The sequence below is a fragment of the Vidua macroura genome, chromosome 12, assembly GCF_024509145.1.
Source record: "Vidua macroura isolate BioBank_ID:100142 chromosome 12, ASM2450914v1, whole genome shotgun sequence".
Taxonomy (NCBI): Eukaryota; Metazoa; Chordata; class Aves; order Passeriformes; family Viduidae; genus Vidua; species Vidua macroura.
This window is the reverse complement of record NC_071582.1, coordinates 7,061,145-7,077,413: the sequence shown is the minus strand read 5'-3', so window position 1 is coordinate 7,077,413 and position 16,269 is coordinate 7,061,145. Positions and strand designations below refer to the sequence as shown.

The 16,269-nt window shown below is 38.6% G+C and overlaps 1 protein-coding gene across 1 annotated transcript in view; it reads right to left on the bottom strand.

Annotated features, from left to right (window-relative positions):
* Positions 1-12,787, bottom strand: part of TRPM1 (transient receptor potential cation channel subfamily M member 1) — a gene marked incomplete at its 5' end in the record, with an annotated part of 46,485 nt that extends 33,698 nt beyond the window's left edge. Inside the window, 5 exons of the mRNA XM_053987885.1 lie at positions 585-709; positions 1,417-1,630; positions 1,902-2,097; positions 2,808-2,887; positions 12,776-12,787. Of these exons, the coding sequence (XP_053843860.1) occupies positions 585-709; positions 1,417-1,630; positions 1,902-2,097; positions 2,808-2,887; positions 12,776-12,787 (627 nt within the window). The remainder of the gene's footprint in view (positions 1-584; positions 710-1,416; positions 1,631-1,901; positions 2,098-2,807; positions 2,888-12,775) is intronic.
* Positions 12,788-16,269: the final 3,482 nt, after the last annotated feature.

Here is a 16,269-nt window from a genome sequence, read left to right as displayed (position 1 = left end):
CTGAGGAAACAAACCAAGCAAACTTCTACAACAAAAACCAGAGAATTAGAAATGGAGCTTGCTTTTACATTTCAAATCTTTACTCCTGACAGCACTGTTTCCTTTGGAGGATGACAGTCAGATTGTGCACTCCCCTGCATATTCCCCTAAGCTCATTACCATGCTCTCCTTGTTCACACAGTGTTGTTACATAATCCTCTTAGTGCATTAGAAAATACATTCTCATTTGGAGTTCCTAGTAATTCATATGCCACTCCAGAGTACCCACCTATAATAAATGCCAGCCTTGCACACACAATGAGGCCCTTATGTGATATACAGAAGGCTCAGAGTGCCATGCTGAAGTTGGGATGTAAAACTGTCACCACAGAGAGGTCTTTACTATTGAAAGCAATGGAAACCTCAGCAATTCCATATTTACTTTGAGGTCATATATGACAACCTGAGAAATATTCTTGAACAACAGGTTTTCTCACAAAATTGTTCAATTTCACCTTCTAGGCATGCTTTAGAAATGGAAAAAGGTAATATTTCAGAAATATTAACAATGTATTTTTTACACAGCTGTTTCCTTAAACACTTACATCTTTTCCTATTAGATCTTCCTTGTTTTCTACAATGCCCCACGGTGCAATTCCTATGGCACATATTCGTCCTCTGGATTTGGAAGAATGATCTTTCAAGGCATCTCCCACATGACGAATGACACCTATAGGTACAATTACTTTAATGCATTTTTGGCACTTTAGATTGATCACTAAACAACAAAATTTTCTTCTTGCCTCTCAGGGAGCTACTGTGTTGCTTTCACTATTAAACTGGTACTGGTACTTAATAGTAGGACATGCAATGCAGACAACCATGGGTTTATCTTGGAATGGTTGTGTGTAAGTGCCATGACCTTCTCACATCATTGTGCTGAATCCAGTGAAGCCTGTGGAAGACTTACCCTGTTACCAACTTGCCACAGTGTAATCTGTACCCTTGTCTGTCTCAGCGTATGTTATTCATTGGACTCAAACCATGACACCAGGAAATACACTTTTAGAAATAAAAATATCTTTGTACAAAAAAACCACAGCAAAGCTAAATTTGGAGTAGGAAACTTCTTAGCTACAAGGATAACCAAGAACTAAAAGAAGTGTATTAGAACTCGTGGTAGATTCCTTGCTACTGAAACCAAGGTTGAAATTTGTTTTCACGGGAAACACTGAGTAATGCAAATCAATACTGACCCAGGAAAATTTTATGGTCTGGGCTGGGTAGGAGATTAACACAAATGATTACAATGCTCCTGTTTTGGTTTAGTGGGTAATGACTTGTTCATGTATACTTAAATCTTCTGCCTGTGGGAAAGATTAGTGAATGAACAACATTGAATTCTTAAGTAAACTAAAAGTTATGGCAATTCCTTACCTGTACTAACACCACCAGTGAAAATCCAAGCTCCTGTGGTCATGGCAGCCTTTATCAGACCTTTTCCAAACACTTGCTTTAATTTCGGTTGCATTTCAAAATTCTGGAGGCCTCCATGGACAGAGATTAAGAGCTTGGGCAGTTCCAGTTGCCAATCTTTCACCATGAGATGCAGCAGAGAATCTGGTTTAGTGTCATATGACACACGGATGTACTGCAAAGAGCAATGTGTAATGCTGTCACTCAACCTCTTCTGAAAATTGTCTGAGCAAAGAATAGTTACTGTTTGCCTTTCATCCTGAAGAGAGAGTTTTTAAGTTTTCAAACAAAGAAACAAATCTAAGTTTGGATTTCTTCAGAAGAGAGGAAAAACAAATAGAATGTTTGCAGAAGTTTGAACTGCTGTTACTTTTACTGCTAAGAAAACTCAAGAGTCTGTTGAACACCAGATGAATAAACACCTTAGAGTACCCAATGCCCCTTACCATGGCCTTATTTGAATGTCCTCCTCCCTGGAATTCCAGGTTTCCATAGGCATCTGTTGGGTATGCTTGGGTGTGTTTACTGACAGACCATTTCTCTGGCTGAGCTTCCACTTGCTTCGTTTCTTCTTCATTTTTATTAGCTGTTATACTTGGAGGAGGTGGAATATGTTGGTTAATGAGCTGGCCACAGCAGCACCTGGAGATTAAAATTTGAAGTGACTTTGATTATAGTATCTTCAAAAATTAAAACAAAACAAAAAAAAAAATATCAGAAATTAGATTTTCAACTGCCCAAGATGAATATGCACATGTATGCCAGAATTAACAGCCTTAGGTTTTTTAACATGCAAAGATAAAAAAATTCACTTCCCTTGTGTTATGCACTGGAAAGTTGCTCTAAGTAAAAGGCCAGGCAAGGAGGAAAAATGCAGAACAGGAGCACTGACCACCTATTTCTTACTTAGAGGTGACAGCTTGCATGTGACATTAGCTGTTCTGTTATCCACACAAGCTGGACGACAATATGTAGCTAGTCAATTAAGTAATATTAATATTTTGACTAAGAAATCAAATCCCCCTGTCTGCTATTGTCATTGGTAATATCATACCAATTGTGAAGGATGGCACCGCATTACTGCACCCTTGCTTTCAGGGTGAATCTATCATGGTTTGCAAAGCTAGGAGCTAACAACTCACTGCCTCCCCTGCTCTCTGCCTTCTCATCTCTGAGTGACATATCCCATGGCTCTGTGCAGACTGGAGTGCAAGCATGACTTGTGCTTTTGTTCCCCTGTCATTTCCTTTTATGGGCAGTGACTAAACTGGGTTTCACACATCTAAACCCAAACCAAGTTCAGTTTCTCTGGTATTAAGCTTTTCTGTTGAAACAAAAATTAAAAATGTTACCTGGTAACGTCTTTGTTGTTGGCAATTATATAGATGCATTCTCTTTTAGAAAAGGTCTTCTCTATCCAAGCCTTCTGACCCTTAAAAGAGAGAAAGGAAAAAAAAAAAAAGAAATGTACTGATATATTTCTCTGTGGCAGATACAGCAACATTCACCTTCTATTTTCAGCTACTAAATTCATTACATCAGTTTTAAACACCAGATACATCTACTCATGAAGTGATGTGAATTTCTACGACTTGGATAAAATTCAAACCTCGAATGTGTGTAAAAAAATTCTGTAGAAAGATGATGCTCTTAAAGTTTCAAGGTTGACCAAAAAATGCATCTGTTCCTTCTTACTGCAGTAAACAGTAAATGGACTCAACGTAGCACAGAAAATCAGTATAAATTGTGAAATAAATAGATAATAGTATTTCCTCCAAACAATGCTTTAGTATCATTCTTTGTATGCAGAAAGTGCTCCTCAGTAACTTTCCCTTCATAACTAACTATCTTCTCAGATAATTTTTTCCTACTGTACATCAAGTTCCAGTCTTTTCTAAGATATCTTACGCTGAATGAGCTGTGTCTTGGAAGGAGGCATTTTTAAACTGAAAGACCATGTGACATAAAAGCACAAACACTTTGGGTATCTGTGAAACAGGAGGAAGAAAACAACCTTCAGTTTATGTTGGCCTATTATATTGCTTGCAAACCAATTTTAAAAAGCGAATTCAAAAAAGGCTTTTAACTTTAAAGAAACGAAAAATGTTAAAAACCACTTACATTTTGATGACACCGATATCTTTGCCTTGCTGATAAAAATTGCCTCTTCTGAGTTTGTATTATGAAACTGTCTTTTCACGTTGCAAGCAAATGTTGTACCTTTTGCTTTAGTTTCTGCTGTGGAAGTGAAATTAAATTTTTGCAGACACAGAAGCTAAAAATGACACAAGAACTTTCAGGCTGACTTAAAAAAAAGGAAAGGGACTTTTCCTAAAAAGAACTAAAACCTTGCTGAGTATGACTTAAGAAAGTCAGCTGCAGATGCCTGTCAGCAGCTTTGAGACCAGCCACGCTCCCTGAGTGCTGCACAGGCTCCAGCATGATGAACAGAGGGTTTCATAGTTCACCTTTCTTTCTCATGCAAGGCAAGAGCTGTCTCTGAAGCTCCTTTGTTGACTTGTTACTTCCCATCTGGCTTCTTCATTTACTCCACTATGTCTAAAATTATAGGGGACTACTTGAAGTTTCCTCATTGCAAGTAACTGCAAGGAAGTTGCCAAACCAAGTTTCTACTTCATTAAAAAGGGGTCCATAATTGCTCAGGTACACAATTCACCTCTCTCAGGTGCCTCTAAGCCAGTCTGGGTAGTCAGTGGCCTGGGAGATCCTGCAGTTCTGCTCTCCACTCCCATCTTGCTGATTTACCAAGGCAGAACCATCTCATGTCATTTTAGACTGAGTTGTTTGGGACCTCACAGCACAACAGTGAGGAAGAAATAACTCATAGACAAAACTTCCTGTAGCTTACAACTTTACTTGCTTTCTGAATGACAAGGCATCTATCTCAGGCATTTAGCATAAAGGGCTTGGTGATGTAGCAGAATAAGAAGGAAAAGAGTATTAAATTTAATATCGAAAGGCCATGGGACTTGGTCAGCTTTTCTGTCTTGACTCCAAAGATCCCTTCTTCAAATGAAACTAAAGAGCCTTTCTTCCAAAATTATTAACAAAATTACTCTTTTCATACACCTTCTGGCAAGGCTTTTACAACATGACACATTTTAGCAATAGTATTATTTGAAGTGGAGCTTAGAAAATGCTTTTGCTCTGTAGCATCAGTACAGTTCTAGAAAAATCCAGATTAAACATCCCCAACAGGGAGATCCATGAGGCTCTGTGGTATGTGGAGGTGGGTGATTAAATCAAGGAAATGCCATTTACCTGCTCAGAATGAGATTTTGCTACTTCACAGGTATTCAGGCAGTTCAAAATATTCAGAGATCCAAAAATAGTCCATTTGATTTTAATTATAGTAATTGTTCAAAATTAATCCAAAACCATACAAATGTACAAAGTGTACAAATGCACTGCTGTTTAACAACTATGTCCAGTGTTACTTCTCATATATACCATACTAGTTAATGAATTATAACATTATAAAATGAGCTTAACAGGAACCTGTTACAGAGCTTACATAATTTCTGTACTTCTAAAATTGTACATATTTAATATTTTAATTAATTTGGTTTTATTATTTTATATATTCTAAACACATTCACTTTGCCCTCCTGATTAAAACTTCCAGCTTCTGTGTGGTCTCTGATAACTCCTTGACAAAGCGACACAAAAGCCCAAATCAATCCCACAGTGCAGGAAACATTTTTCACAATAAAAACCGTAACAGATACTGCACACTTAACTGTTCTGTAGAGAATACTGGAAAATGCAACCTAGAAATACCAAATCAGTTTGGATTGTTACACCATGCCAGTGAGTATTGCTTTACCTTATTCCTTGTAGCTTATCAAAGCACAGAGTTTCTTTTGCTGTTTTGAGCACGTAAAAATAGTTAATTAACCATTGGATTAAGTCACAGACTTAACATCTGTGTTTGGAAGGAAGCTTTTGCATCTTGGTATCTAAAAGGAGCTCTACAAACAGCTGAACTCTCAGCTGGGCAGTTGCTCTTAAAACCCTTCTCAGAGGAGGTATATTATCTACTGCTACTTTGGAAAGAACCTTCGATACTCACCCCTAGAACCCCGTTAGGAATCAGTCGCTGCAGGCACTACAGAGGGACAACACATTATGCTCTACTGGCTTATTTTTCTGTGCTAATGAGAGGAAGGCAAAAGCAGGCATTACAGACTGGGGAAATAAAAACCTCAGCACATTTGGTCAGCCTTTGAAGTTTCACTGCTTTTGTCTGTTTAATCTGCTTAACCAAAGCTTCATTATAATCCAGTGCAAATACTTGAGCAGAAACATTTACTGTCAGAAAATGGGCACTTTCTCCACTTACTTTATACAGACTCTGTAAATTTCTCTCTCTGAATTGAAAAGCTCTTGGTCTTTCAAGGAAAAATATAAGTACACATACTGTCTCTTGTGAGTTTGAAAAAAAATAAGCACCTTTTAACAGCCTTGGAATGGATGAATTGTTAAAGGACTATGATAGATCAGCTACAGTCTTCAGACCAACAGACCAACAGTGGTTTTCCACACACCTCTGAAGTAAACAAAAAAAAAAGCAGACCCAACTTGTTGACAGTGGTGAAGTTCAAACTTGCTTGTTACTGCAAATCCTGAATGTATTAATTAGAACCTAGTTTTGAAAAAAACACATTTCAGTGGTATATTTGTTCTCCTTTATGTAAACTGGCAACAGGTCTGCTAAGCTATGATAAAAAAAAAAAAACAAAACCAAAACACTGCTGATTCGTGTACTTCAGCCTAGAAACCACTATGTTGCTGAGAAACAGCATGAACTAATACTGGATTTATATCATTCCATTATATGGTTTTCCTACTTGTCTTTAGCATTAAAAAGGTATCCTCCTGCAGAAACAAATAGAGATTAGTATAACTGGTTTGTAAATCCCAGAGTAACAAAATCAAGACCCTAAACGACTAGTCACCTTGCTAATATATAAATTAATAAACACAAGAACTAGTTCCACAAACACCAATTATCCTTTGACTTTTGCAAATTAATTACACTATTTGCTGAGAAAAAGGCATGTCTATGGCTACAGCAACTGAAGAAAATTTTCTCTCCCACACCTAGATAATTTCAGTTTTCTACTAAATTAACATTAAATGTTACGTATTTCACTTCATATATAACCAAGCATTCAGTGAACAAGTACTGGGCCTGAATTTCAGGCTGTACCAAAACAAAGCCTGCAGCCCTGTTTCACTGCAGCTTTATGCAAGAACAACACGTGGGCTATGCACCAGTAAATACATCCTTGGTGAATCTCCAAGGTGGGAATCCAGACAGGAGAGGAAAACCACTGGAAATGTCACACTACAAACCCTTACATGACATTGTGTCACCAGAAGCTCTGAATTTCAGTAAAGATATATCCCTGCAGGATGGCACAGTATTTCATGATTGTGATGAATGTAATGACCAGCAAAGGAAGTGGAAGAATTTGGGGAGTGACAGGGGATGGAGATGAGAGTCTGTTGTGCCACTGGAGCACATCCAAAGCCCATGCTTAAGCAGGTCTAAAACCAGTACTGAGCTCTATGAGCTCCAACGACCCCCAGAGTGCTGCTCCTTGGAACAGGGACTCATGTCCTTGCTCGATGGCTTGGCTTGCTTGTCTTGGGGACAGGACGGGATGGGGCTTTGGCCTCACCTTGTAACTGCAGAGCATCCATTGTCACACAGCTCAGAGGCACCTGGGGCCCAAGGAAGGAGCAGTATTCCACAGCTGCTGCACTCCAGAGAGTTTTTGCCTGGACCAGGCCCAGCTGGTCAGCAGGCATGTGAACAGCAGGGCTTGGTGCACTGATGGGGACTGGACATGCAGGCAGTGCCTGGTGCACAAATGGACTGAGGGAGTAGGCAAGGGACCAAACAAATGTATGCCATGAATAATACAGGGTTTGACAGAGCTGTTCAGGCTAAATCAAGCACAAAATAATACAAAAATGGATCTGGCTAGGAAGCAGAGCTTACATCTGTGGGCTAGTACAAATTACTTTGACTGACAGCTTGTTAAGATGTGGACTGATTGTTGTCATTTATGGAAACATCCATCTGTGGCCCTGTTAACACCATCTGACCAACTTTTCAGGTAATGTACCCTATGGCTTGCAGTATGCTGCAGAAAAGGTGGCATTACCAGAGAAATCAAATCTCAGCTGTGTTGCCCAATTATAAAATTAGAATGCTCTACAGAATTAAACTGGGATATTCATGCTAGATTTGAGCACAGAGATGTTTGCTTTGATGAGATAGTGAGAGAAAGAAGTCATCTGAATGTGAAATGAAATTCATATCAAGAGCATGTGCACTCTTACTTAAAAGAAAGTAAATAAGAACAATAAATAATTGGGAGAAAAAAGAAATCATTATTTAGCAGAATCTCTGTTATCTGGAACTTAAATCCTGACATGAGAACAATTTCTATTTTGTGCTGCCTTTAAATGCAACATCCCACTTACACTATTCATCATCCTTCTTCACTCTGAAGGAACAATTTTTCCAAGTGCCCAACTAATTAATCTTTCAGGTGATTAGTTCTGCCTAGAAATTACTTTCCTCCTAATAACAAGGTCTTGCTCAGAGAAAAATCCTCCAAACTATGTGATGTATGTTAATAGCCAATTCTGTAGCCACTTACAAACTGGTAAGATTGTACTGAAAAGTTCTTCATTGCTAAATAAGTAGAGGGCATAAAACCATAATGCTATTTTAAATTTGTGTTATGCCACGAAGAAGCCAGAGCCATGAACAATGTCCCCAACTGCAGAACACAGTAACAGTCTATGAATCTACTAAATTTCCAAAGCATGAGCTCTATCAAAAATGTATTTGTAGAACCAAAAATAGCTTTAGTAATTATTAGACTATGAAGTACCAAAAAACACCAAATAGAAAGAGGACCTCCAATATTTTTCACTAATAAGAGCATAGGGATTTGTAACAGTTTAAAGATTCTTTCAAATAAAATCCTATTTGCTCGAGACTATTCTTATTCTTAGTGATAGAGAGAGTTTTATCAAATCTTATATATGATCTCGAGACAGTCAGCCTACTGTGTTTTTCATATTGTTCAGTTTGAACCCATGCTTTTGTAGCAACTTTGTCAGGGAACCTTTTTCTGTGGTAGAGACTAACACACACCAGGCAGGATGGCAGTGCCTGTAAGAGAGGCAAGCAATGTTGCTATTTCAAACTGAGGCCAGAAATCCCTCCTGCTGCTGGTGTGCAAACCAGAAAATGGTGCTACACTGCACAGAGAGCTGTGAGGAGCTTTCATGGCTTCATTACACTCTGTGTTCCTGGAGAGGCACAGCAAACATCTGCTGAAAAAAGAAAATTATTCCATTTTCTCTCTATATTCATTAACTGAGGGACACAGTTTGCAAAGTATGCAAGTAAGAAGTAACAAGCTCCTTTTTCAAAGCTAAGACCATTCTGCTGCATCTCCGAGAGATACACAGCACTTCCCTGGAGGCTTTGCAAGGGGAAAAACAGCTACAGCCTCAATACCAGAGCAGACTGGCTTGCTTTGAAATGGTGGAGATCCCCAGCTTCAGCACAAAGTCCATGGAGGCACAGAAGCAAAGTGTGTTGGATGAGCCCCTACAGAGAGGCAAGCACAGCCCAGCACTAATGTAACTGTACAGCTAATGAAACTATAATAAAGCAACTTAAAGAACTATTTGGAGTGTACTGCAGCACAGCCTGGCTCAGTGCATGCCTGGGGAGAACATACCCTGCGTAGTTTTGCAATACAGAATTTTTCTGTGTAGAATACAAAAGAAATTCACTGACAACCTTAGACACCACATCTACCACACTTTAAGGAAGCAAAAGGCATTCCTGCAACAGTTTGTCCTTTCCCTTACTGCACCAAATTTCAGGGAAGACATGTCAACAATAATGTTAATCTCCATTTGTTACTTATTCCAGTTCTGTTAATACCTTGCTAGATCCTCCTCTTGCCTTTAGCCATTCTGTCTGGGTGCTTGGGAGATGGGGAACACAAACACCAGCCTGTTCTGTGCCTCTGCACTTTTCTCCCCGAAGAACCTTCAGCCCATAGACACTCCATATGCCAGTTTTACTCCTAGATCTTACATATAAACCAAGACACTAAGATGGGAAGTGGTGAGCAGCTTTACCTAAGTGACTATTCTCAAGAGGTCTGCTACAGCAGGATGGATGGGCAGGGAGAGGCAGTAAACAGCCTCTAACATTATATTAGCCGAAGTAGACTGGTAATTAATAGTTTCATCTGTAAGACAATTTTGTTGATAATTCTTATTTAAAGATTTAAGATGACCCTGGTATCTAGTTCTGACAAGGCTCAGGAATGTTTTTTGTACTATAACTATTATCTGTCTTGGCTAATGTAAAGACTCTGCTAGATAACAGTTTTAAAAGAAGTCAGGGTGCTTCCAGATTATTTGCATGTGGGCTATTTCTCTTAAATTATTCTAAACTATAAGCCTTTAGTACAAGCCATTCATTCTAACCTGAAATATAAAACTGCTATTATAATGAAAACCCCTGGGATTCAACACCCTCAATAGCAAACCTTTGTGCAATTAATCAACACTTATGAAATCATGATCAACATGACAAGGTACTTCCCTTAATACAAAACTAAGCCTGAGAACAGTTCTCACTAAAACTACCCACATACTTAATTCTTCTGGTTATTTGCGGTTTAGAAAATTGTGTCAGTAGATGTCAACCATGCCTGCAGAAAAGACTAGCCCTTACTAGCCCTACACTTATATGCAGATGCAAAAAAACATTGATTTGGACTAGAATATTGCCTCCATCAGTGAGACTGGGTCATTCAAGTCCACAATATTAAAAACAAAGCTATTAGAGTAGAAATAATCAAAGATGTGCTTGCTGTTTGGAAAAGGACTAAAAGTATAAGCACTTCTTTGATACAAGAGATTACAAGTTCCTAGTTCAGAGAGAACTATACAACTTCTGGCAAGTCAGTTTGTCATACTGATTTTTCATACATTACATAATAGTATGGTTTGAGACCTTTTTCTTTATGAAACAGGGCAAACCACAAACATAAAACTGAAGAAAATGACTACATGTTGCATGGAGTATTATTAATCTATGAGAGTTTGTTCTAAATGCACACTTGTAATTAGTATTACTTGAAGTACAAAGCACATTAAACAGCGGGGCTTGAAGAATTTGTTACACTGACATTTTCAAAATGTGGTGACAAAAACCCAGCACTTAAGGCATACTGAGACGCACGTTAATAAAATGCACTTTAAAAATGCTACGAAGCAACATTTCTCTATTCACAATATAAAGAATATATGGATATCTCAGAAGTCTCTTAATTCTGGAGATGCTGAACAAATATGTATTTTGAGAAAAGATACTATAGACATTTAGTTTTCCTGTGTACTGTAATTATGCAGCCTTTTCGCAAATATGTATGTAACACACTGGTTAGCCAATCTGCCTCTGGAGAAATGAACATTAGTTTGCAGCACACGCAGTTTTCCTGACAGCAAGATTCTTCAGGTAGAATTCTGCTAAAGAGTTTGAGCAGTTGAAAATTTGCAACTTTCTGTGGTTAATTTCACACTCAGTAGAGCAATTTTTTTCTGGGCATTAGTTAAGACCTGAAACCTTTCATAGAACATGCCACAATCAGGTGCATTTTATTCCCTGCTGCTTTCTGTCATTTTCAAAAAAGAATTTCCAGCTATTTAAACTCTTGGAATGCAGGGTTTGCACAAAATTATTTCTCATAATTTTTCAGAAACCTTTATAAAAGCATTGGAATTTAAGGTTTAAATTATTTCCTGCAGACTCTAAATACTTATGTTTGAAATATTGCATTATGTACACCAGAGAGTTGCCAACATTTATTGGGAACTTAGTGAAAACCTGAATCTTTCAGGGCGGAAATAATTACAGAGGGTGAGGGCAATGGAAGATTGCACAGCTTACAGTTTTCAGAAAATCTGGTCAATCTTTTCAGTCCTTATGCATCTAAAACCCATGAAGAGGTGAGTGAAGAGAACCAATGGGTGCCACAGAACAGAAAACAGTATGTCCAGTGATGTTCCTGGACTTTTTTATCATGGTGTGCAGCACTTTGTTGCCACAGTCTATCCATGATTTGAATTAGAGTGATAGTGGAGAAAAACTATAATAAAAGTTTCCATTTTCTGGATTTAATCCGTTACCAAAAATAGAAAAGAAAACTTTAAAATCCTGAATTAGAGGAGCTAAAGTAGACTGGAACAGGCCAGGAGCTGTTTCCATGGCTGTCTCTGGCTCAGCAGGTGGTGGGTGCCTGCTCAGAGCCCAGTGGGACCACAGCAAAGGGCAGGAAGGACATAACAGTGGATGGGAGCTTCTTTGGGGCCGTACTTTAAAGAGCTGGGGGGTAACAAGGGCCAAATGTGGGCTTCTTTGGCTCCTCAATCTCTTGAAAGATTGGTATGTGAATACTCAGACATCACAGGTAGGCTGGGGCTCCATGAGACCTCTCACCTCCCAGCCCAATGAGCTCTATGGCAGGAATGCATTGCTTCACACGACAGCAGCAGCACTGCGGGTACGAATGTGATGGGGCTCTTGATGTTTGTTAAAAATCTTTCACTGGGCAACCTCCTTGATTGCCAGCACTCACTGAGGTGGGGAAAACCACCAAAAATTATGCCCTCTTCCAGTTCCAAGATTTCCATAATACCTGACCTACTGTAAGACCTTGATGAACTCTCCTGGAAACAAATACACACAGAAAGAAGCTTGCTCATCAGAAGGCGTATTGCCACAAGAGAGCTCCAGAAAGTAATATTACTGGCTAATTTTGAAAACTCAGAACAGCCCCCCAAAAATGAAAAGTTACAACCTATGAAGTAAAGAAAACCCCAGAACTCCGTCTCAGTCTCCGTCTCTTGATCTACCTGCAGAGGTAGATCAAAAGGTACGTGATGCTTCTTTGCCAGCATTTCTACATCACATTACAGTCACACTCAAGCAATTTTTTAATTTTGAAGTGTTGAGACATCATTTTTGGACCTGAAAACTCATTTTATCTTCTTTCTCTCAAAATGAGAAATCCAAGAAGAAGTCTAATCAGAACACTGTCATTTCAAGGGAATTATCTTTCTCCCATCAGCTGCGGGTCACTATGCAGCTCTTCAGCGCAAATTTCAGTTGTGCATATTGCTGTGACAAAAGGTAGAAGACTATCAGGAATGAAATGAAAAATAATTTTAAATCATGGCCTACCTGCTTGTCCCTGGAAGTGTTTCAGAGTTTGGAAAGATGAATTACAGCTAGAATAAATAAAGTGCATTTAACTCTGCGCTTCTGTCCCATCTCTCTGTTTATTGTTCAGACGTCTCATTCATCTTACTGTTAGGACTTTCAGTCTCTGAAGTTCATGAGAATTCCCAAGGAGATGGGTTTCCACCACTTTAAGAAGAGAATCTCATATGATAAGCATGTGAGCAGCTTCTTTGTTCAAACCAATCTCATGACTCCCTTTGAAGGTAATCCTTTAGAAGTCTCATGACCCATCTCTCTGCCCAGAGGGTATTTTCATCTCATGGTGGAACAAGGCACAACAAATCTACTTTGATAGCGCCCAAATCTCCAATTTGTTAAACCTCCTTTCCTCTCTTCAAACAGGGGATGTACTTGCTGTAAAAATGCCGGCACTGCAGAAAGGCTAAAGCAGGAGCTGAAACTTTTAATTTGAAGTACCCCCTCCCTTCTGCTAAAATATCAACGCTATTTGCATAATTGAGACAATTGGACATAATAGTCCTTTCAGGGGTCCTCATTAGATGTACAGCTCTACATTCTTTGAAAAGAAGAAAAAAGGAGGTCATACAGCATTAATTATATCTAATCCTTTTTAGAACAATTTGAAGTTGGGCAAAATGCTGTACTAAAACAGCTGAAGTTGTAAATCAGCCATTAATTTTGTAACTTTACATATCACATGCATTTTCATCCCTGTTGCCTTTGTCAATATAATTAATTCCTTTGCTGACATGGGCTTTTTTGCATCTTCTAATACTTTAAAACCACCAACAGCACAGGACACAGTGTGTTGCAGGTAGTTCTTTTTTCTAACTTTCAACATTTGCCTTAATGAGCTAGGGGCCAAAATAATTGCCACAATGCAACAGATAAGGGTGAGATCCAGAATCACATCTAAGGATCATGGTGTCTGGAGCTAAAGGCTGCCTTCCTGCCCTTGCTGCATTGCACTGTTAGACTCTAAATATATTTCCCTGTTCCTATAACTTATCTCCAATGTACTGAACACGTACTCGCCTGTGGCTGTCAACAAAATATTTTACAGATCTGATTTCAGCTTCTGTCTACCCTAAATGGCAAAGTGTACAGCTGAAACAGCTTTGGTTTAGAACAAGACCCTGGGCTTCCTAGTGAGACAAAGCTCCTGCTGGCTTAGAAAAAGGATGGAGGATGGAAGATTCTTGAAAGGTCAGCACAGAAATGGAGGGAGGACATACAAAGAAGTCCACAGATGTTTCTTTTTCCAGTGGAAATCAAATTTGAGAGGCCTTTATGGATATCTCTGTTATCTAGAATGTGGGGTACTCTGTGAGCTAGAAGAAGATGACCTATTGGACAAGAAATACTATCAAAGATACATAAGCCAAAAAATTAATACAAAATGGTGATTTGGGCACTTAACTCCCTTTTGAAAATTGAATGTGGGTATGATATCTGGTGGTTTTTTGGCTAGGTACTCGATAGCAATGGAAGTTGAAAAGCAACTAATTCCTCTCTGCTGTTGAACAAGTTCTCCTTGGCCAGCCATTATGTAAGAATGGGAGTTGTATCTACAGTACCTGCATTTGGAAAGCACGACACATTTTAAGAACCAATATTGGAATCATCACCCCTGTTTGTTTTGTTCTTCTATTTTGTTAGCCCAAACTGCAATGACAGAAATGCACACCTGAGAGTATACACCATTCATAAAAATCAAACACAAGTTTTGCAGACTCTTTATCAGAAATTTGATGGACATGCAGCCTGCCAGCACTTTCCTTTGGGAACACCATAACTGCTCTGGCACCTGAGTTTAAGTACAAGAGTCAAGAAAGACAACCAAGACATGCATCTACCCAAAAAGAACAAAATTGTAACTGTTAAAGACTTCAGTTTAAGGTGACTGAGATCAAAGACCCCTCTATAGGCAATAAGAACACTTTCCTCACTTGCTATTGCAAATAAAGAACAAGTTTGGATAATGCTGAAAACCACACTTTTCAGATGCAGCATTTTAAGCAATTCCACAGCTTGTCGGGATGCCTACACTGAATGTTCTGAACAGTACTTCAGATAACACATAATTCTCTCTCTCTAAAAATATAATGATAATACCACAATAGTTCTAGAATACAATAGGAATTAACCAGCATGTTCCAGGGGTGAGCTGGGGAACAGCCCTGTAAAAGCAAAGGGCCTTATACACAATGTGTGTAAAATAAACCATAACCAAGTTGGCTAGAAAACCTAATAAAAGTGCACTTCTGTTGTTAAGGGCACACTGTCTGCTGTGCTTACTGTCTGAAAAGCCTATGACAAAATTCTGCATGGTAAGAGGAAGAAACTGCTGGCATTTAATTCTAAATGTATAATTCTGCCAAGTTCAGCCAAAGTGCTCATTCAGAGTTCAAAGGAATAACACACATGAGTGAAAAAAATTACATTCTCAGAGAAAAGGCCACTAGACAAAGGATAGTTTTCATGGATGCCTGCACTCATACTATGGGAAGGCTCACAGCACTTGGAGTTTGTTTTGTGACATGGCTTGATATAAATGCGCTGTGAAGGAAAGGGATAAAGATATGCATCTCTGCTGCCCTCACTGTGACTGTCTCAGAAAAAAACTCCCTTAGTTTCCAACAGCACCCATATGCTTACAGGGAGTAAGCAGCAAGGAAGAACTCATTAATTTGGTTTTACTGATTTAAACAGTATTTTCATATACGATAAAGAGTCCATACCAAAAAAGCTTTCATTACATCCTTCACTGTCAAACCACACCCCTATTACTCCCACCACCAAAATAAAAATACCTGCATAATCAGTTATATTACGTAGGAATAATGGACAGCTCGCATAATTTTTCCCAAGTGGTAAGTTTTGTATGGCATGTTTGATAGCTCACTTACTCAATGCAGCCAATAGACTTTCTAACAAAAAGATAACACATGACACTTCTCTGATTTGATGCATTTGCTAATGTCTCTCAAATGTGTGTCTATCAATGAAATCAACACAACGTACCATTTCTTATCAGATAATTATTGGTCTTGATACTACTCTTCTAATAAAAGCATACTTCAAATAGTATGAAGGGAATTTTTTCCCCCTGAATTTATTCTCCTGCAGTGTTTATGTAGCATTCTCTGAGAGCTTTCAACCCCTATCATATATGCATTCATGCATAGACATATCAAAAGTAAAATTCATGAATAGCAGATGGAGGAGCTGAACTTTGACATAGCAAAATGCACTGCAAGATGCAATGCCTTAGTTTTTTTGTGTAAGACTATTTGCAAAACTGTACATGAGTAGGAACTGTGACAGATACATGAGAAACACCTAAGGTATATATATATATTGTAATCTTCCTTTCCACAGTCATTATCAGGCCAAATCCAAACTTGAAATGCCCCAGTAAACTATAAACATGAAAGTCACAAAGGAGCGAGCAGTAATTACAATGGGACATA